Genomic DNA, 22,308 nt, shown 5'->3' on the forward strand with positions numbered 1-22,308 from the left:
AAATAGGAATAGTAATCAATTAATATGGTAATTCAGGGAAGAATGAACATGTATGTCCCACTTATTCAAATCTTTTATGCCCCCATTTTTGTAATTTATCATCATACTAGCACTATTTGATACATTTATTCATAGAAATAGTGTGTGTGCAACTACTTTTTGTTGCTAAAGCAAAGGATCTTTTTCCTTTTATTTCCTGGTCCATCAGAAAGCTGTCGATTGTTGCATAGTACTTATTTTGTAAGCAGCTTATCAGGTCTGTTTAAATAATTTTTAAACAACAGTACTCTACCATTGAAGCAAAATTTTTAAACATCTACATTAGTGTCAACGAGAGAATTTGGTCCTCCAGGTTGAGAGGGAATCTGCAGCCATAGTTTCACATGTGTATGATTTATTTCTCCCGTAACTTCTTGTTGATTTTTTTTATCCCTTGGGGTAGCTTTACTTTTGTTTCATAATAATAATTCATAGTTACCATAGATACTTACTCCAAAGGTCACTTCCTCTATATAGTTGTATTTAAAGAGTTATAATTATATTGGGTTGGCCAAAAAGTCCCTTTTTGGCTTTTAAGTAAAAATAAAAGACACATTTTTCGTTTTCACCAAGAACTTTATTGAACGATGTATTCACCCTTTTGTTCCACTACCTTCTGCCATTTTTCAGGCAACTTCATAATTCCATCTTCCCCAAACTTTTTTATCTTTTTGGGCAAAGAACTGTCCCAGGTGCCTTTTATGGTCTTCCAGGGAATTGAAATTTTTTTCCATTAAGAGAATTTTGTAAAGACCTAAATAGATGGAAATCCAAAGATGCAATGTCTGATGAATACAGCAAATGAATCGGAACTTTCCAAGTTGTAACAGTTTTCGCCTGGTCATCAAAGAAATATGCAGTCTTGCATTATCCTGATGGAAGATTATGCATTTTCTGTTGACTAATCCTGGACGCTTTTCGTCGAGTGCTGCTTTCAGTTGGTCTAACTGGGAGCAGTACTTGTTGGAATTAATCATTTGGTTTTCAGAAGGAGCTCATAATAGAGGACTCTCTTCCAATCCCACCGTATACACAATATCACCTTCTTTGGATGAAGACCGGCCTTTGGTGTGGTTGATGGTGGTTTATTTCACTTGCTCCACGATCTCTTCCGTTCCACATTATTGCACAGTATCCACTTTTCATCACTTGTCACAATTTGTTTTATTTTTAAAATAAATTTATTTAGTTATTTTTAAAATGTATTTATTTATGGCTGCATTGGGTCTTCGTTGCTGTGCACCGGCTTTCTCTAGTTGCAGCGAGCAGGGGCTACTCTTCGTTGCAGTGCGCGGGCTTCTCATCGCAGTGGCTTCTCTTGTTGCGGAGCCCGGGCTCTAGGCACGTGGGTTTCAGTAGTTGTGGCTCACGGGCTCAGGAGTTGTGGCTCGCAGGCTCAGTAGTTGTGGCACACGGGCTTAGTTGTTCTGCAGCATGTGGGATCTTCCCAGACCAGGGATTGAGCCCGTGTCCCCTGCATTGGCAGGTGGATTCTTAACCACTGTGCCACCGGGGAGGCCCCACAATTTGTTTTAAAAACGGAACATTTTTTTACGTTTAAGTAGAGACTCACCTGCAGAAATATAGTCAAGAAGTTTTTTTTCACTTAACTTATGTGGAACCCAAACATCAAAGCAATTAATATAACCAAGTTGGTACAAATGATTTTCAGCACTTGATTTGGACATTTTGAGTATGTTGGCTATCTCCCGCATGGTATAACGTTGATTGTTCTCAATTAATGTCTTGATTTGATCACTGTCAACTTCAACTGGCCTACCTGACCGTGGAGCATTGTTCAGCGAGAAATCTCCAGCACGAAACTTTGAAAACCGCTTTTGACACATTCGATCAGTCACAGCACCTTCTCCATGCACTGCACAAATCTTTTTTGTGTGTTTTGGTTGCATTTTTACCTTTGTTGAAATAATAAAGCATAATATGCTGAAAATGTTGCTTTTTTCTTCAATATTAAAATGGCTACACAAAAATTTACCAATTTTGATTTTTTAAAAATGCATGCTGATATGACAGTTGTCACATACAATCTAATGAAATAGTCTTGAATGAAGTTAAAGACAAGTAAGTGATACTAGAGCCATCTTATGGAAAAAACTGAATGAAACCTTTTGGCCAACCCAGTAGCTTTAAACGTATTCTTATTTTTTGTATTTTAACGATCTATGTTGTTTATTTGGCATTTTCTCTTCCTGGCTCTAGTAGTTAGTGGCACTTGCCTTCTTAAGAATATTTGTTACATTTTATATAATAATTTATATTTTACATTGCATATATTAATATGTAGCTTATTTATTCAGACTGACCTCAGTAATCTCCTTTTCATTGTCTAGTTAAAAGCCCCATCGCCTCTAGCCCTGGCAGGTGCACTAGCCTCCTAAGGGTTCCCCTGATTATTTTTTTAATAAATTTATTTATTTTACTCATCTATCTTTGACTGCGTTGGGTCCTCATTGCTGCGTGTGGGCTTTCTTTAGTTGCGGCGAGCAGGGCTACTCTTCATTGTGGTGCGTGGGCTTCTCATTGCTGTGTGTTCTCCTGTTGCAGAGCATGGGCTCTAGGTTCGCGGGCTTGTAGTAGTTGTGGCACTTGGGCTCAGTAGTTGGGGCTCACAGACTCTGGAAATGATGGGCAATTTAAATCGAACCAATGATGTCCTGTTTGTATAATGCTTTACAACGTATAAAGTGCTTTTATTGATTTTTTTTTTTTCTCCCCTCAAGTACAAAATTCCCTAAGGAAAGTTAGGCTCTAGAGCACAGGCTCAGTACTTGTGGCGCACGGGCTTAGTTGCTCCGTGGCACATGGGATCTTCTCAGACCAGGGACTGAACCCATGTCCCCTGCATTGGCAGGTGGATTCTTAACCTCTGCACCACCAGGGAAGTCCTGTTCCCCTGATTTAAAACTCTTCCCTTTGGTCAGCTCTTCCTAGTGTTGCCACATGATCAAGTTCTGATGCAAGTGCTCAGGAAGCTGCAGTGCCCCTCCCTCTCCATCCTCCCACCACACCCCTCCCCCAACAATTAGGGTCTAAAGTTCTTACACTCCATTCCTAGGAAGGCTCTGGGAGCTTTCTCCTGGAGAATGCGTCATTTAATGTAAGAGTCAGAACAAAGGAGGTGCCATTCAGGAGTTCATTCTTTGGCTTTAATTTCCAGTCCAAGGAAACATACCATTATGGTATCATGAAGAATTTTGCAGCAGTAAAGTGACTTTTCATCATGGCCATATAAAAGTATCAATTTAAGGCATTGACTTCTTTTTTCTTTTTCTTAGTAAAATTAAAATCATTAAAGAATACCTAATGCTTACAGATGCATAGGAATAAGAATATTAGAATCTACTTACTTTAATTATTGATCCAGTTTATCTGTTTTTAGTTTTTTAATCTATTTTGTCTTGAGTATCTTTTATCTGATTAAATGTTTGACCACATTGACTTTAATAATATTTTTTAGTTTTTATTATAAAAAATAGGCTTATCGTTAAAAAAAAATTCACATGGAGTGATATGTAAGTATATAAAGTAAGAAGGGAAAATTCCCCCTTTCTGTCCGTTTCCTTCTCTTTTCCCCCATGTCCCACTGTGCTCTATCCTATAAGGGGCCCATAAAAAATTTGCTGTATCCTTCTGGAATTTTTCAATATATAGATAAGTATAAACTTAAAGAGATAGGGTAATATTAACATTGTCCTTTTTTTCCCACTTAATCTTTCTTATGGATTTTCAGTTTTGTAAGGTGTTCCTTAATGATTTTTTGTTGTTGAATAACAGTGCATTTAATCGGATTTTCCAAGGTGGTTTTCCGAGTAAATTGTTGGGTGAAGGTATGCTTCAAATCCAGTAGAATCTCTGTGTTACTATATAAGGCAAAGTGAAGATGTTATTCTTGCCAGATTTTTCCCTAGACAAAAGATGGTTATAATTATAGAATCAGAACAAATGTGTTGTCTATATGTAGGGTGATGCTAACAGCATGAGCTTAAAATAAACCACTAAGGTCAATACTGTCTCTGCAGGTAGATCTTAAACGGTTATGATTCACATCTGGGATACGTTACACGGTGTGAAGTAAACTGGTAAATGTCATCTCTTCAGAACTTGTAAGAGCAGTCCTGTATTGATTTCATTGTTGAAGGATGCTGTGCTTAGGTTTCTCAGAGGTGCTCAGTCCAGGGTTGCAATGTCTTACTTTTAATACTGCTTATGATGTGTATGTTTTACTGCTTCTTTATATAAAGTCCAGTCACAGGCACCTTAGGTCAACTCTGCTACTGAGTTAAACATTATGACCATTGGGGAAGCAGCTAAGTACCTTTGTTGTGGTCCCACAGTTTTAGCATTCACTACAGGAGCACCTTCCTAGCAAGAGGGGTTCAGGCTGGCCCCCAAGCCTGGCACGTCTGTCCACGGCACAGTCGAGGGAACAGTGGGCAGGTGGTAAGTTACCTGCATTCTAGGCCCTTCTGTCACTGGTTATAGGTGTGCGACCTATGTAAGCCGTTTAACCACTTAAGTAGGTTGCTCATCTGTAAACTGGGGATGGTGATAGTAATGCACTGTTAGGATTCGTCTCCGTTTCAAAGGAGTAATCCTTCAGTGAAGTAGGCATCATTCTGTGTCCTCAGTGACTGCTCGTCAAGAGTGATGGAAGAACAGGGAGGACTTTGGCTGGGACACAAATTGCCACTAGATGGAAGGGGTGGGGCTGGATTGGGGTGACAGTGAGACTTGTGAAAATGGGAGGGGCCAGTTCAGGGGAATGATAATTGGGCTTGGGGTAAGTGCCAGGCTGTGTGTTGGAATCAGAGAGGGTACAGGTGTGTAGTAATTCTGAGGCACACTGAGAAATGTCTGTAAACCTACAATGCTTTCAGAAACAAAGCCATGAGATATCCCTTTCTGAAAAAAAAGTTAATTTTCCAAACGTACTGAGCCTTGGCTGCCTTGTGGCTCTGACACAGAAATTTTCATCCGTCCCTTACCCAGCCTTGCTTATTGTTTCCAATAATGATGACTCATCAGAATGTTTTTGCCAAAGGAGCAGCAATTTGGTAAATTTAAATTCTAAAAATCTGTTTATCCCTCCAAGAGCAGGTAAAACCAGTGGCCAAATATAAATTAAAAAATCAAATGGCTACTTGAATATTGGTTATTTGCTAATTATTATAAGGAATGTAAAGAACACTGTCTCCCTTTAATTGATAGACTGAAGAGTCTATTAACAAAGGACAAATAAGCTTTTGTAAAAATTGGTTAAGTGTTGAATGCTTCAATGTAGATGATGAGAGAAAACATTATCAGAATTTGTCCTTCACTCTTGGCCTTTAAAATTTTTTAAAATAGCTCTATTACTGTTATTATAATTCTGTGTATATTTTTTGATTTCATTGAGGTATAATTGACAATTGTAAGATAGTTGATTTATTTACATATACATTGTGAAAGGATTTACACCATCTAGTTAATAAACATGTTATCACCTTACATATTTATTGTGTGTATGTAAGAACATTTAAGTTCTACTCTTATAGCAAATTTCAATACAGTGATAACGCTGTGTATCACCTCTAGTTACCGTGTCTTACATTATCCTCAGACCTTATGCATCTGAGAGCTGACAGTCTATACCCTTTTCCAACCTCTTCTTATTTCCCCCATCCTACTTTTGGCCTCAAAAGAAAAATTAATTCATTCAGCAAACATTAAGTCTTACACCACGCTAGACACTTTGCTGGGTCCTCAGGGAATGGAATTGAATCAGGTTCTTTTCCTGTTCTCAGGGGCTGTAGAGACTAGTCTGAGAGGCGTATTGAAACAGATACCATGACAGAAGGAAGTATGGGTCTGAGCATAAAAGAAGGTGTGGTCCATGGCACTCAGCAGGGAATGTCCTGGAAGGAAAGGCTTTACAAAGAGGTTGGGATTCTCAGCTGTACTTCTCAGACTTAATGTGTATTTAAATTACCAGGGGATCTTGTTAAAAGGGAGACTGTGATTCAGTAAACCTGGGGTGACGCAGCAAGGATTTAAAAGAGAATCATCAACTCACTTTGTATTCACTGGGCAGAGTTTGAGGACTGGAGGGAAAGAAGGCCATTGCATTCACAGGGTTGGGCAGAGCAGAAGAATAGAGTAAAACATCCTGGAAAAATAAAAAGAAGGGGTGTGTGTGTGTGTGTGTGTATGTACGCACAGCGAGGTAGGGGCATGGTGAAGCATAAGGGGGAAGAATTGGGTAGGAATCAACCAACCCTAGGACTGCCTTTTATGTCTTTAAAATTAAATATTAATTAAGAGGCTTAAAAATAATGTCATCCTGCAGATAATGGGGAATCACAGATTATAGATTGGGTCATGACCTTAGTTTTCACATTCAGGAGATCAACACCATGGAGCTGGAAAGGATCGAAGGAAAGAACTTTGGGGTCTAATACAGTTATTCAGGCAAAGTGTAAGAGAGTAAATAAGGATTTGTAGCATTTGAATTGAGGGGAGGAACACCTCTTTGAAAACAAATGATGTGGGCTTCCCTGGTGGCGCAGTGGTTAGGAATCCGCCTGCCAATGCAGGGGACACGGGTTTGAGCCCTGGTCCGGGAAGATCCACATGCCACGGAGCAACTAAGCCCATGTACCACAACGACTGAGCCTGTGTTCTAGAGCCCGTGAGCCACAACTACTGAGCCCACGTGCCACAACGGCTGAACCCGGGAGCCTAGAGCCCATGCTTCGCAACAAGAGATGCCACCGCAATGAGAAGCCCGCGCACCGCAGCGAAGAGTAGCCCTTGCTCACCGCAACTAGAGAAAGCCCGCGCGCAGCAACCAAGACCCAACGCAGCCAAAAATAAATTAATTAAATAAATTTTTTTTAAAAAAGAAAGGAAAGGAAAGAAATGATGTGCCTTTTGAATTGGAATAGCACATCCTGGTGTCAGGGAGAAAAAGAGAAAACGGGTGATTGGAGCAGGGCTCACACTGATGTACAAGATTCAGTACAGGGTGAGGCTGCAGACAGGAGAACTTTAGATGCCAGGCCTAAGGCACTTCAGCTCTTTTTCTCTATTAAGATGAGATTTTTATAAGTGAAATAACTGGAACAAAGAAGTGAGCATTACTTTTTGGAAAACCTACTTTACTCCCTTAGGGTGCCATTAGTAATATGTGACACTATCATTTGCAGGTAAGGTCCTTTTCAACTCTTGATATTCTTCAGTTATATGATCCAGGTAGCATTGAGAAACTTAACGTTAGATTAAATGAGACTCTAATGGGGGAAGAAAGATGATTCCAATGTTTTGGGGCTGGGAAAAAGGAAAATTTAATTATGGTTAGCATAAGTAGGTAGGAGGTTGTCTAATTGTCCGAGTTGGAAAGGTTCAACAAGAAATTGAAAATGTGAGTGGCATTGGGATTCAGGAAGACAGAGCTGCAGATGGGAATTTGGGATTCATCCACATAAGGCAATGGTTAGAGTAAAGTCGATAAAATAGACTCTCCTGGAGAGACGGATATGAAGAAAGTAGGAGCAAAGGCACGGACTTGCGAAATGCCCGTGTTCAGGCGTGAGCGTCAGAATGGTGAGGTTTCAAAGATGCCGGGGAAGGGGAAGCGTCCGTACATCTTGCTGTTAAGTGGCAACACTTTTGCTGCAAGCAAGAGTTAGGAGTTTGAGTGAGGACCCTTTAAGTTTGGCAAATAAAGAGTAAAGATGAAAAGGTAAGATGAAAAAGATGCTAATAATATAGCACCACCTGCTGTTAGGCATTTATAGCACCACCTGCTGTTGTTAGGCATTAGACATTTTAAAATTGTTTTTCTCAAGTTGACTTTTTCTTCCTTCCTGTTCTGGTTGTTTTTTAATGTTCACCTATGTTTTATATGGTAGCTTACTGTGTGAATGCACTAATGTGTTTCCTTTTTAATCAATGATATGGGGGGAAGTCATGTCAGTTTGTCTATTCCTTGATTTCAACTTTGCTAAAAGCTTCTGTCTCCAGTGGCTCTTCTGGTCTCTGTGTCACAGAAGACGTGAGTTAACTACTTCAGGATTACAGGGACCCCTCCTGCGGGATTCTGAATATTCATTTTACGTTTTGACTCACTTGTTCATGTAGGAGTTCAGGTTTACAAGATTAAAGTTTTTGGAGTGAATAGCAGTGGAAACATTTTTTTTTTTTAAACCCCCAAGGAAAACCTGCATCCTTGAAAACTGCACAGCCGTCTTGGGTGAATTCGCCTAGACCACTTCCTAAATCCAAAGCATCTCTGAAAAGTTCTGCGCTGCGGAGGACGGGAAGCACCTCCTCTGTTGCCAGCACCCACACTGATCTGAGCACTTACAGCAATAACTGTAAGTCAGTCTTATTTCAGACTTTGGGGCTTGTTGAAACTGTAGTTTTAAGAGAAATCTTATGCGCTACAAATTATCAGAATTTTTGGTTCTGTGATTTAGGGGAAAATATGCATCTTGCTTCTCCCTTGGAATTGCTCTAAAAGCTTAGCAGGAAAAACAAATTCTTTCAACGACATTCTCTTTTGATGAATATGCTATGAAACATAGAAATATTTATCTGTTGAAGGCAACTGGTATTTTTTTGCATGAAGGATTCTAAAGTGTATAATTTGAAGAGGGTGGGGTTTTTTTGGCTTGTTTAAGGAAAGAAAGCAATCTAGAGGCTATTGGAACCCAACTGGAAATCAGAAAAAAAGATAACTTCAGTTTCATTTATTTTGTAAGTGGCTATATTTTGTAGATGTGTTTTTTCTAATCTTAAACTTTGGATGCTAGATTCAGTGTATTAAGAGTAGTATATTATAACTCCAAGCCTAGTTTTAAGTAATTTAAACAGAATATATTTTGGGGGTTTTCAGTTAGTATGAATTCAGTTTGCTGTGTATAAAATGAGTGAATTGAATTATCCCTTTCGTTCAAAAGATGTATTTGGCCTTAGTGTTTATTTGCTCATTTCCTTTTTAATTTCTTTCACAGAATTTATGGGTTAACTAATTTGAGCAATTTTGGAGTGCCTGCTGTGTACAGGCACCACTGTAGATGCTGTGAAGGATATGAGATATCAAAGAAATGGTCCCTATTCTCAAAGGTAGCTGAGAAAGAAGATATTTATGTGGATAACTAGAATATCAGATAAAACAAGATATAAGGGAGTGGTGGGGAAGAGGGAAGTTCTCTCCGCTTGAAGGGGAGGATCTGTTTCTTCTTTCCGGTGAGGGGACAGGGACAAAGTGTAGTCATGGTTATGAACCTTCTGGGTGTGGAGCAATGTGTAGGGTTACCATACATTCTTTCTTTCATTTCCTCTCAAATAACTTCTGTTACCCTTTTTCTATATGCAAGGTAATTGAGGCCCAGAGAGGTTGTCGCTGGTCCAAGGGCACTCAGCCAACATGTGACAGAATTGAGAATGTGTTTGTGGAGGGTAAGGCACTGAATTAATGACCAAATTAATGAACACATTTCCGAGAGGGCATTTAGCAGCAGGAGTCGGTCTCCTATGAGAGTCAGTAGCTGTATACTGGACCTTTAGGAACGCTGAAATTTGTTACTTGAAATTAAACGGGACAGTTATCCGCTTATGATTTGAATTTTGAAGTTGTGGCATAAGATCAGAAGGGTTTGCATGTATCCGTTGATTCTTGATGATTTGAAAAGGTAATTCACACGTGTATTCTTTTAAGGTCATTTCACTTGCAGTGCTCCCTGTTTGTAAAGGGAAGTTTTGAAAACATTCTGCCAAGATGGAAGCACCAAGGTGTTCTCGGGGGCTGGAGGGTTGTGTAGCGCTGGCACTCGTGGCCCTGGCAGGAGGCACGTCCCGTGGAGCCCCGCTGCCCAGCACCCCTGCCGACGGCCATGTTGCGGTGGCCCCATTCAGGACCGTGTCTGACACTCCTAAGGAGGGTGTCAAATGCTTTTGTCCATTCCTTTTTGTCTTTTAACAAAGGGGCTTCCCGTGTACCCACAGAGCCTGTCTAGGGGCTGTGTCTCTGTCGCAGATGAAGCATTCAAATCAATGTCTCTTTCTTAGTTGGATTTGCTAGCTGGTTTAATCTGTTCTGTGTAGTGCCTTGGAGCTTACAGATTTTTTTCCTTCTCCATTCTAATTCACTAAGAGCAAGCATGAGGGATAGGGGAGTGAACATGGCTGCAGTTTTTCCTGCCTAAGCTTGCTTTGATCCTTTTAAATGACTATACCAGGAGGATTTCGCAGTTGTACAGAAACGGATACTTCTTCGAAAATATTTATCAATTCTACACTCACCCCACCGACTGGCTCAGAGAGGCACTACGATGCTACCTTATTGACATTGCTGGTTCTGGGATCCTACAGCCTTTGTATAGTTCCTTTGTTAGCCACGTTTACTGGGAAAAGAAGTAGGTCGACGATTTCTGGTTTGATTCTTTCTTTGTAAGCATGTTTAAATTTTATTCAATAAATTGATTTAGCATCTCTTGATTGCTATTTTTATAACTTGTAATTTGTTAATTGTATTTCTTGGGCATGTTTATATTTAAGTTGTGAATGATTCTGTCTACCAGTTTATTGTGTATTTTATGTGTTTTGAGACTCGGACTAAATATAATTCAGCAGCATTGTCGAAGTTCATTGCACATGAAATTATTTTATAAGACTAGTTAATGGTCTCATTTTTGATTAAATAACTGGTTGTTTTTGTGTGTGTACCTAATCGTTGTACGAGGATAGAAGAATGCTTTCCTAGAATTAAAATGAAAACATCACATTTTATTTTACTCATATCTAAAAATATTTAAAATGTGCACTTTTTAAAGATACCTTAAAACATGAAAAAAATCATTTTGAGCTGCAGTTTTCCTATTTCTGACAATGATGGGTCATATTAGGAAATAACTTAATCTTTTGATCAGTGTTTTAAATTCATATTGGGTTAAGCCTTTGAACGATTTTAAAGCTTGTTTTCTTGTTTTGTCCATTCCTTTCTTTGTGACGCGATGCTGTCAGTGCAATCACTTTTGAGACTGCAGAGTGCTGTTGTAAAATTAGCATCTGGTTCTCCGTGCTTAGGGCTGTTATAGAAATAACATGACCAAGTTTAAAAGTGACTGAATCAAGATCTATAAGACAATAAATCTTTCTTATTTGCGGGTTTCAGCAGGTTCTTTGTGTGTGTTCTCTTCAGCACGGAAAATTTTAAAGTTACAGTATTGATTTTTTTTTTAATATTAGCATGAAACATTGCATAGTAGTTTCTATATCAAATATGCTCATTTTTAGAGGTTAATTGTTGTAAGCTCTTCCAGACTCAGATAGCTAAGTTCCAGTTTTTAAGATCATTGGATAAAAATGTTGTATATATATATGTGTGTGTATATATGTGTGTGTGTGTGTGTGTGTGTGTGTGTGTGTGTGTGTGTGTGTATATGTCTTGAAAAGAGTTGAAGGTTTGAGGACCTTTGTGTGAGTGTAGAAAAAGGTCTCAGGAGAGCTTGTAATTTTGCCGTATTAGCAAATATGAAGTCCAAGCACTTCCTACTCCTACCAGTTTAGCCACAAAATCTTAAGCACATTTATTTTTGAGAGACAGGTGGTGAGGGGAAATAAAAGGATGCACACCAAAGCTCCTTGCACTGTCTGAGAGATAGAACAGGTGGAGGTTAACTGAAGAAACGGAGCTTTCTCTTCCCTCACCTTCACGGCCAGCCCTGGCGTCAACAGTGTGATACAGTAGAAAAGGGTGTTCAACTCGGACTCAGTCCTAGTCAGTCTTACTAAGTCACTGAAGTTGGACAATCTTCCACTGTCTTAGCCTCAGTGTTCTCACCTGGTGAACAGGCAGGGAGGCTTAGATCATCTTCAGAATCCTAGCAGCAGCAAAGGTTTCTGACCACCTTTATTTTCTTCGCAACAATAAGTTGGTGCCTCACAGTTTGGAAGGAGGGTGTTGGGGGCAAAGGGGTCAAGGTGATAGAAGGATCAGTCTTACTCACCTTCAGTCCCACCCTCATCGCAGGATGGCAAGTAGGTATTGTGTCGCCTGTCAACACTGGTCAGTTGGTGAGAATCACCTGGAGAACAGTGTTGAAAGGTTTTCTGGCTGCTTCCAGGTTCAGAGCAAAAATGTGTGCTTGACTAGTGAGGCCCGCGGGGGGTGAGGAAGGGGTGAAAGACAGGCGGTACATACTCTGACCCCATTTTGCAAAACATGCTCAATCCTTACGCACGTCTGAATGGACTATTTAATAAGAAAATGCTATTATCCAGACTGGTATTAATTTCGTTTTCATTCTTTTAATGCTTTTCTAGGATATATATGCGACATTCTTCTTATTACAAGGTTGGGTAATTTTGCTTTTGGAATTTGAACGCTTAGACTTAAGTAGTGATTTGATCGTAAGCCAGGTGGCAGATGATCTGGCACAGTGGGGGGTGTTAAGCTGATTCACGGAAAGTTCAGGAAATGAGCAGAATGTTGGGTCTGTGTGTGTATATACATATTTGTTAAACAAAACAAAAACCAACTAGGTGCTAGAGTGTAGTGTGAAACGTTAGTTTGCAAATAAGAGTCTGGAGCAATGAGAAGCCTTTCTCTAACAGGAAAACCTTTTCTCCTGCTTGGGCTGCTCTGAGCATCTCTCTTCATTTTCTCTGTAGACTCAGTCATCTGTCATTTCACTTGAACCGCATTTTGACCATATGGGGAAATGAAAAAGAAGGGTTCCGGAGCACCTATTATTCTGGCTTAATCGAGGCAGCTAGGACCAAGGACAACAACAGCATGGGGGCAGGTTTAAAACTGTCTGTTAGAATTGGCTGAGACGTGGGCAGCCACTTGTGGGATTTCACACGTTGGTTGTACAAACCAGCCATCGTGGAGTGCTTGTACCTCCTGAACCACTGGGTTTAGGAGAATTCTGAGTGTGTGTTCGGCCTCAGTGGGACCAAGCGCCATAATCAGGGAGTGGGGACCCTGTGACTCCGTGTGCACTGCCTGTGTCCACACTTGGTGTTCAAACCCCCTCATACATAGAGGGGTGAGGTGATCCAGCACAGCTAGGCAGTGGCCCAGTCAGGACCAGAACTCACATATTACAGGTTCCATTCCATTCCATTCCTTGAAACTAATGTGCTTCTCTTATTATATTGGAGCTTGTGCCACTGAAGGGTTTATCATTTGCATATAATAACTCTAGACTAGAGAACATTTAGATATCGTCAGGATACCCAACCGGCTGCCCCATTAGGAACTGGAATAGAGGGCAGGAGAAATACTTTAAGGGCATCACGCCTCGTAGCAAAGTACATCCTTCAAGTTAGGGTCAGCCTAGAGGAGAGCCTTTAGAAAACCAAAGGATATGAAAGTATTGGTCATAAAACTGTGTGCTGTTTTGTCTCCACCATAAAACTGTGTGCTGTTTTGTCTCCACACTTTGTCTCCACCATTAGTAAAGTGGGGAAGAGTGAAGGGGGGAGTGTGTATAGTAGATGATCAGAGAGAGAGTGTGTGTGTGTGTGTGTGTGTGTGTTTATATGAGCGTGTGCACATGTGTGTATATATATGTCACATATAAGTGTAAATGTATGTGTGTGTTTGTACCCTGGGTCAAACTCATTTTATCCTTGAAATACGGATTTTGACCCTCGCGTGTAACAAATTGATGCGAGAAGGGTGGCAGTGAGACAGTTTGTTTCCAGGACAGCACCTCCGTTCTGAGTGTGACAGAGCCAACAAGACAGGAATATTGTGCCTCATGAGAAATGTGTCTTTTGTCTTAGCGAGAAATCCTTTCACCTGAGTCCTTTGGAAACTGAAGGTCTTTGTGTTTAAAGCTTAGAAATGAAAAGCGTGGATTTAGGATCATACAGATTCATAATAGGTCTGTAAATTAAACTCAATTCAGTTTTTCAAAATCTATGTAGGTGACTTATTTGCTGCTGAGTATAATTTTTAAAATATGTCAAGAAAAGTAAGACTCAAATCCAGATTGTTATTTTATTTTATTTATAAGTTTTTAAAAATAAGTTTATTTATTATTTATTTTTGGCTGCGTTGTGTCTTAGTTGCTGCGCACGGACTTTCTCTAGTTGCGGCAAGTGGGGGCTACTCTTTGTTGCGGTGCGTGGGCTTCTCATTGCGGTGGCTTCTCTTGTTGCGGAGCCCAGGCTCTAGGCACGCGGGCTCAGTAGTTGTGACTCGCGGGCTCTAGAGCGCAGGCTCAGTAGTTGTGGCGCACGGGCTTAGTTTCTCCGCGGCATGTGGGATCTTCCCAGACCAGGGCTTGAACCCGTGTCCCCTGCATTGGCAGGCGGATTCTTAACCTCTGCGCCACCAGGGAAGTCCCCGGATTGTTATAATACATGGTTGAGACTAATAACATCACTTACTTCCCTTCTTGGATTTTGATTTAGCATAAGTTGAAATGTTGATTGAAACCCACTACCATTTTACATGAACATCTAAAAAAACCTGCTCTATGACTTGGTTCCATTTCTTTAAGACTCTGAAATCATTCCCCATCCATCCTTTGAAAAGTTATGTTGAATTTTATAGTAGTAGTATCTTAAGTATTTATCATTTACATTAGCTCCCTGTCAACTTGGGAGAAACCAAGTTTCCAGGTTCTGGGGAAAGAGGGAATTGGAATAAAAGGATAGGAAGTTGACAGAAACTTGTTGGAAAAACCAAGTCTCCAGGTTCTGGGGAAAGAGGGAATTGGAAAGAAGGATAGGAGATTGACAGAAACTTGTCAGTAGGAGGGAAGGCTCTGTGTTGATTTGGCCTAATATTGGAAGTGTTATCTGTGCACAGGAAGAACAAATATATGGCCCCTTGTAGGGGGCCTTGACGTAGATCAGGGGAGAATGACAGCATGTCTTTACAAGGTTTAAATGTGACATCTGTAAGCACTGTTGTAGGAGTTGGGACAGTTTAGCCTAGAGAAAAATTTCTAGCTGTCTTCAAATTTATAAATATTTGTAAATAATGTTGACAACTCACCCCTTTCTAGAAATGTGAGGTGAAGGAAGGGATCAAGCTTGGTAATAAAGAAATTTGTGATTATAAGTGTTGATTATTAGAATGGAATTGGATGGTTAGAATTGGGTGTTGAAGATTATTTAGAAAATAATTATAAAAAATCCAATCTGGGTCGGTGGAGGGGCAATTAAGCCTGGAAACCAGGTAGTGAATGAATGAACCTCCAGATTTCCCTCTGGCCCAGTAAGTATATGGTGACATAAACATACTAGTGGTTTGTGTGGTTAGCAAGGGGAGACAGATAAAAAGGTTAACTTTTATGGGAATAGAGAACCATAAAACTTTCAAAGTATTTTTGTTAGGATTTTTTCCTCCTGAGTTATGGAGAGAAAAGGGCAAAGTGCTGTGTTTACACTCGAGTGTTGTGTATAACATGGTAATCTCTTAGGAGGAGCCAAGCAGTGCTGTTAAAATTCCTTGTAGGAGCTGAGCTTCTGGACACTGTACTTTTTCAAAGATTACTCAGTTATGGAGAATTAAAAGGAGAAGTTTAGAATGATAAGGAAATACCGATTTTTTTCATCTTTAATTAGATCACTGCTGCTGCTCTCCTCACCCTCCTTTTTTGTTACCACTAAATAAAATTTGAAACAGCTTTGTATGTTGTTATCTTTACACGCGGGTACTGTTTTTGACTTTTCAAGCCTTTTGTTTAAGGTTTATGACCCTTAGGAGATTTTAAAATGTAGATACCCTCAGCCGAAAACAGTGCAATAAGTGATGGTGATGCTGGTTAAATTCCTAATACGGAATCCTCTCAACTGTACCAGAGCCAGGAACGCTATTTCATAGGACCTTGTTATGGACCTGATACACCTTTAGCAAAAATATAATGTGAAAATGCATTCTCATTTTGAATTCAGAGCGCAGGACACAGGCCCTGCTCTTTCTTTTCCCTCTGCCTTTCCCCTGTCCCATACAAATCTTAAGGATACAGTAGAAGAATTGGGTTATTATTATTTTTAAATCCAATGAGAAGCCATAAATGTGAAAAGGAAATTCACAGTTTACAAAGAACCTATATAAACATATAGGTTTATATAGTCTACATAGTTGTCTTATGCAACTGAAAGATATTGAGTTTTTTGATGCCGAGGGCTTCAGTCATTATTGGACAAAAGAAGAAACAAGAGTAGGCAAGACATCTACTGGAGGCTTTGTCTGAATGTTTCTCCGTGGTTTCAAATTTTCATTCTGGTAGAAAATCAACAAGTTACAAATTATCACTGTTTTTTTAAAGCTGTGTTCTTTATTTCAAAGTGTCACTGTCTTTTGATATGCTAGGATTGTCTTTAGAGTCCCAGTGAAGAAAGCGAAGCAAAATCAGAGACTAGCAAAGTAGCAGATGCCCTTTCCAGGACCCGTTGACATATTATACCTAAAATATAGTATTTGCTCACTTTCACTCTCACCTTTCCCCAGGAAATAATATAGGTCTGCTTCTTTGGGAGCCCCCTTTGCCTAGTTAACTGTCGCGGACTCAGAATTATACCACAGCCTAAGCACAATTGTCTAGTGCCTCAAACTTTCTCCAGAAGTCCTTTCTTCAATTCTTTTAGTGCCTGGAAACTCTCCCCCACCCCCAGAGATGATTCCTGTGTGAGTGAGAGAGGAAAGGTTTACGTGTAATATAAAAGATGGTTTTTATTATTTAGGTGGAATTCTCTTTTACATTTTAGCTTTAGGGCTTAGGTGCCTTTGTTCTAGGGCAGATGTTGGAGTTTCAGCTTCTTGCAGTGGCACAGAAGGATCAGAACCAGATCTCACCTTTGCAGCTACCAAGGAGCTTGTACATTATAGTCGTCCCTTGGTATCCACAGGGGATTGGTTCCAGGACCCCCAAGGATACCAAAATATCTCCCAACTTTGATCTGGGATGAAAGCTGCCCTGGAAAAGAGGCATAAACTTGGGCTGTGCCAAGATGTAAGGTCACCCTGGTTACCGTTCACCCTGCATCCCTGAGCCTAGGAACTACCTGTTATCCGTCTTTGTATTCCCAACGTAGAGTAATGCCTGACACGTGGTAGGTGCTTAGTGAGCACTTGTTGATTTAAAGAGGAAAGATAGGTCGTGGAAGACTCATACTGTGTTTATCTGTAAAATAAAATGTACTTTTCTGTTTTATTCCAGCTGGTAATAACGCTGTCATCAAATATGAGGAAAAACCTCCAAAACCAGCATTTCAAAATGGCTCCTCAGGATCCTTATATTTGAAGCCTTTGGTACCCCGAGCTCACGTGCACTTACTAAAAACGCCTCCAAAAGGTATGGACCTCACTGTGGAGAGAAGAGGAGGGCAAGGCTTTTTAAGTCCTTGGCTTACAGGAGGTTAAATTTTGGCATTTAGGTTCATGTTATATTGAATATTTATTTACAAAATGTCTGGTGAATAAAGACATAATACATTTTTACACTGATGGAGCTGTTCTTGTTCTGAGAGTCTGTAGGTTCTATAGCTAAAACTTGATACATATAAATCAGCAGATAGAACAAAGGTATAAGGTGAAAATAAATGAAACTTCTAGAGTTAAATTATGCAAAGGTGGTGATCTAGAATAATGAGATAGAAGTGCATGGTTTACTTCACACTTTTGGTCCAACCATGTCCCCCCGCGCCCCACCCCCATGTTCTTTATCTCTTCTTCTCTGTATCGCTCACTTCGTGATTGCTACAGCTAATGAAGGTTAACTTTCAAGTTTACAACATATGTGGTATATACTTCATATGGAAAGTTTTCGTGCAGCTTTATCACAGTGGAGCTGAAGCACATTCGCAGTTGTTGCTTAGTGAATTGAAAGATTGCTTAACTGAAAGAATAATTGTGAATGAGAAGCTTGAGCTGTAATATGTGATGCATATTTGTATTTGAGGGTTTAAAATGCAGAGAAACGTACAGCATCCTCCTTCATCCCGTCAACCATGAGTAACTGTTGCCTTTCCTCCTTTTCTTTCCCTCTGCATATATAATAGCTTTGTTTTTGTTTCAAGAAAACTCAGGGCATAATATGGACATTCTCTTGTGTCTTGCTTTTTATTAATTTAATAGTATATCATGAGAGTGTCTTCATTTTAAATGGCTATGAGATAGTCTCCTGTTTTCCAATTCCCTGGTTCCTGGACATTTCCTGTCTCTCACTATGGCACGTCATACTGAGACAAACATCTCTGAATGTGAATAGTATTCATTGCTTCAGGTTCTAGTTACTTCTGTGGGATATTCCCAAAAGAGGAACCACTGGGTTAAACTGTGAATCTTTGTGAAATTGTTATCATATTACTAAATAACTTTCCAGAAATATGTTAGTCTCTCAAAGCAGTGTGTGTCTGTTGCTCTGTGTCCTTCTCAATATTTGTGTGTGTGTGTGTGTGTTACATTATGTAAAGGATCACGTGGTAATTTGAGGTTAATTACCTAGTGAATGTTTATTAACACTTTCTTTTCTACTGAATTCAAGAGAGAATAGGCATAGATATTGGCAAAAAGATTCTTCTGGGTACCAGCAGGTTCTCATCTTCCAGGGTTTTAAACTAATTTCTGATGCATCAAATTACCCCTCGGTGGGATGACATCAGTATATGAATCTATGGTTTGTATTGATGATGATAAAGCCCCGTAATCTACACATACACCAGTAACTGGAAAGAAATGTCCAACTTTGATACTAAGATAACTTTCAGAGAGTTAGAACGGCATGATTTCTCTGATACGTTTGCAGAACAGAGAACCTCAGTATTCTAAAATGTCTTGCCATTGAATTTGTAAGCTTTTGTATCACAGAGGTTTTACTTGACTGGGAATCAATGCTGTCCATTTATAACAGCCACATATTTTAAGAGATTGTCATCTCTGTAAAATTCCACAGAATGTGGCAGCTGTTCTAACTAAATAATCTGCAGGTGATTTGCCCTAGAAATGACTCTGTCACATCAGGAAGACATGCTCATAGTCGTCTAGTGACTTATCTTTGTAGCTCTGTACCTGTTACCACTCCTGGTTGAATTTATTTTTCAGCTTTATTGATGTATAATTGACAGTTAAAATTATATTTGATTTAATACACATATACATTGTGAAAGAATTCCCCTGGTTGTATTTTATATTGTATCAGTTTGGAGGAAGAGCTTAAGTATGTTTTCCTTCATAGCTGAATAGCAAGAGAACTGGATTTAATACTTGGCAATTTTAGAAATCACACCCTAGTAGCTGTATTTTGTAGTCTGGGCCTTTTTGCTCTATCAGCAGTGGAATAGCATCAAGTGTGTAATACATGTATAAATTTAGTACTGTTAAAATTTGAATTTCAGCAGTTCTTGAACTGAAAACATACCGTAGTTTGTCCTAGCATGTTTAATTTTGACAATGAATAATATCGCCCTTAAACTACTATTTTGATGTTATTTGGAATATTTTATCCTTAGATATTCTAAGTATAAACTCAATAAAGTTGATTAAATCTCAGTGGAATTTCCCATCAGGAACCTAAAATTTAGGTGTTAATGGATTGTTTTTGGAAAAAAAACTTAGTTTTTAAATGGTTTAGTTTTTTATGATATTTTCTATAAAACATAAATATTTCCATTTTAGGTCCTTCAAGAAAAGGTCTATATACAGCTTTGAATGCGGGTAAGTGACACCTTAAATATGGATGGAAAAAAAGAGTTTTCTTGTAAAGTTATATTATCATTACAAGTATTCAAGTGTATTTGCAGTGATTTTTTCACTAGTATGCTTATAAATATAATTTCAGGTTTGTGGCATAAACATAACTGCTTATGACCTTGATCAGCATAGGGTTAAATCTTGGTGAGCACAATTGCCAAGCCATCTGATGCAGAAGGACGTTTTATTAATCACAGATAATTTGTTTTTTAAATAATGATATTTTTTCAGATGTGGAGCATATTTAATATTTAAAATGTGGAGATGTAGAGAATGTACTCTTTTTTTTTTTTACAAGAAATAGGCTATTTTAAAATTGGATAGTCTTAAATTGCTAAATAATCTCAAGATCAGGTTGGGTTTTTTTTGCGGTACGCGGGCCTCTCAGTGTTGTGGCCTCTCCCGTTGCGGAGCACAGGTTCCGGACGCGCAGGCTCAGCGGCCATGGCTCACGGGCCCAGCCGCTCCGCGGCACATGGGATCTTCCCAGACCGGGGCACGAACCCGCGTCCCCTGCATCGGCAGGCGGACTCTCAACCACTGCGCCACCAGGGAAGCCCTCAAGATCAGGTTTTAACACCTTTAATAGTTCAGCCATTTAACATTTTTCTTTTCTTTTTTATACTTCTATTGAACAAAGTCACATCCATCTCTAAGACAGCCTGCAGCCTCACTCACTGAACCTTTGAACATCAACTGGAAATCAAAAAGCTTTGTCTCTTGAGAAGCCATAGAAGATTCATTAAAATGTAGAAGTTTCTATCTTTTCTCTATAGCTGATTAGGTCCCCATCCACTACTTGAATTCTCTTCTTTAGTATGCGGTTATAGGACAGTTGTATGGCTTCTAAGTCCACTGAGGATTAGAACAGCAAATCAAAGGGGAGAAGGGTATTATTGTAACACACTGACTACAGAGCATCGTGACAGTGTTGGCTGCTAAGGATATAAAGGTTTGCCCAAAACGAGCAAGGACCTTGTCTCAGAAAGCTTACAGAAAAGTCAAAGGACTGCACAAAAAAATATAAAATCACAAGGAGGGTTACTTGTTCCAGTGAGAGGCCTGGTTAAAGGCTATGATCTAGTGAGGGAAGCCTGGGCACGAAGTATAAATTTGTGACCCCCTGTATATAGATAGTAATTAAAGAAAATGGGGTGGGTAACCTTAAATATGGAATAACTAATATCTTTGAGGCTCCCAAGACATGTTTGGTTTCCTTAGCTTAATAAGGCAGGGACGTGTGACCTATTTTTATAAGCTCTTAAAGCTAGAGAGGGCCCAGCCATGCAGAGCGATTTAAATTCTAAAGGTTCGCAAGAGCCTGAGTTTGAACATATATGTTTACCAAACTAATTTTAAAAGCCAAAAGAACTATTCTGCACACTGAGATTTTCATTTTCTTTCATTTTAAATTTCCAACGCATCCTAATATTTAGCAGAAAAGGATAGCTAGTATGCTATAAACGACTGTATGTTAGAAAATCAGATAACCTTTATCTGAAAGCTAGATGATATGATAATTCTGTGTTTAACTGAGAAACTTCTAGAGTGTTTTCCAAAGTGGCTGCACCATTTTACATTTCCACCAGCAATGTATGAGGGGGTCTAGTTTCTCCACATCCTTGTCAACACTTGCTTTTGTCTGCCTTTTTTATTATAGCCATTCTAATGGGTATGAAGTGGTATCTCATTGTGGTTTCAGTTTACATTTCTCTGATGGCTCATCAGATGTTGAGCACCTTTCAGAAGCTTATTGGCCATTTGTATACCTTCTTTGGGGAAACATTTATTCAAATCCTTTGCCTATTTTAAAATTATTTGTATTATTATTGTTGAATTATAGGAGTTCTTTATATATTCTGAATATTAGGCCCTTATCAGATATGATTTGCAAATAATTTTCTCCCATTCTGTAGGCTGTCTTTTCACTTTTTTATAGTACCTGTTAAGGCATATTTTTAATTTTCATGAGATCCAGTTTATCTGTTTTTTTCTTATGTATCTATTTGTCATTATATCTAAGAAGCCATTGCTTAGATACAAGGTCATAAAGACTTATGCCTATGTTTTCTTCTAAGAGTTTTATACTTTTAGCTCTTACACTTGGGTCTTTGATCCATTTTTGAGTTAATTTTTGCATTTGATGTGAAGTAGGGGATCCAACTTAATTCTTCTGCATGTAGATTTCCTGCTGTCCCAGTACCATTTGTTGAAAACACTATTCTTTCTTCCATTGGAATGTCTTGTCACCTTTGTTAAAAACAGTTGGCTGTAAACGTGAGGCTATGTTTCTGGACTCTCTTTTCATGGATCTATGTGTCAGTGCCACATTGTTTTGATTACTGTGGTGTAATAAGTTCTAAAATCAGGAAGTGTGAGTCCTCTAACTTGTTCTTCTTTTTCAAGATTGTTTTGGCTATTCTGAGTCCCTTGAATTTCCATATGAACGTTAGGGTCAACTTGTCAATTTCCATAGAAAAGTCAGCTAGGACTTTGATAGAAATTGCATTGAATCTGTAGATGAATTTCTGGAGTATTGCCATCTTTAC

At 39.2% G+C, this 22,308-nt stretch overlaps 1 protein-coding gene across 4 annotated transcripts in view; it reads left to right on the forward strand.

Annotated features, from left to right (window-relative positions):
* Positions 1 to 22,308, forward strand: part of MTUS1 (microtubule associated scaffold protein 1) — a 159,161-nt gene that overhangs the window by 75,463 nt on the left and 61,390 nt on the right. For 2 of the 4 annotated variants that reach the window (XM_024759978.1, XM_024759979.1), the window contains exons 4-6: positions 8,253 to 8,414; positions 17,229 to 17,363; positions 19,685 to 19,723. In XM_024759978.1, the coding sequence (XP_024615746.1) occupies positions 8,253 to 8,414; positions 17,229 to 17,363; positions 19,685 to 19,723 (336 nt within the window). The remainder of the gene's footprint in view (positions 1 to 8,252; positions 8,415 to 17,228; positions 17,364 to 19,684; positions 19,724 to 22,308) is intronic. The other 2 variants (XM_024759981.1, XM_024759982.1) reach the window with 2 other exon arrangements.

This window comes from Neophocaena asiaeorientalis, unplaced genomic scaffold, assembly GCF_003031525.2.
Source record: "Neophocaena asiaeorientalis asiaeorientalis breed wild unplaced genomic scaffold, Neophocaena_asiaeorientalis_V1.1 scaffold521, whole genome shotgun sequence".
Lineage (NCBI taxonomy): Eukaryota > Metazoa > Chordata > Mammalia > Artiodactyla > Phocoenidae > Neophocaena > Neophocaena asiaeorientalis.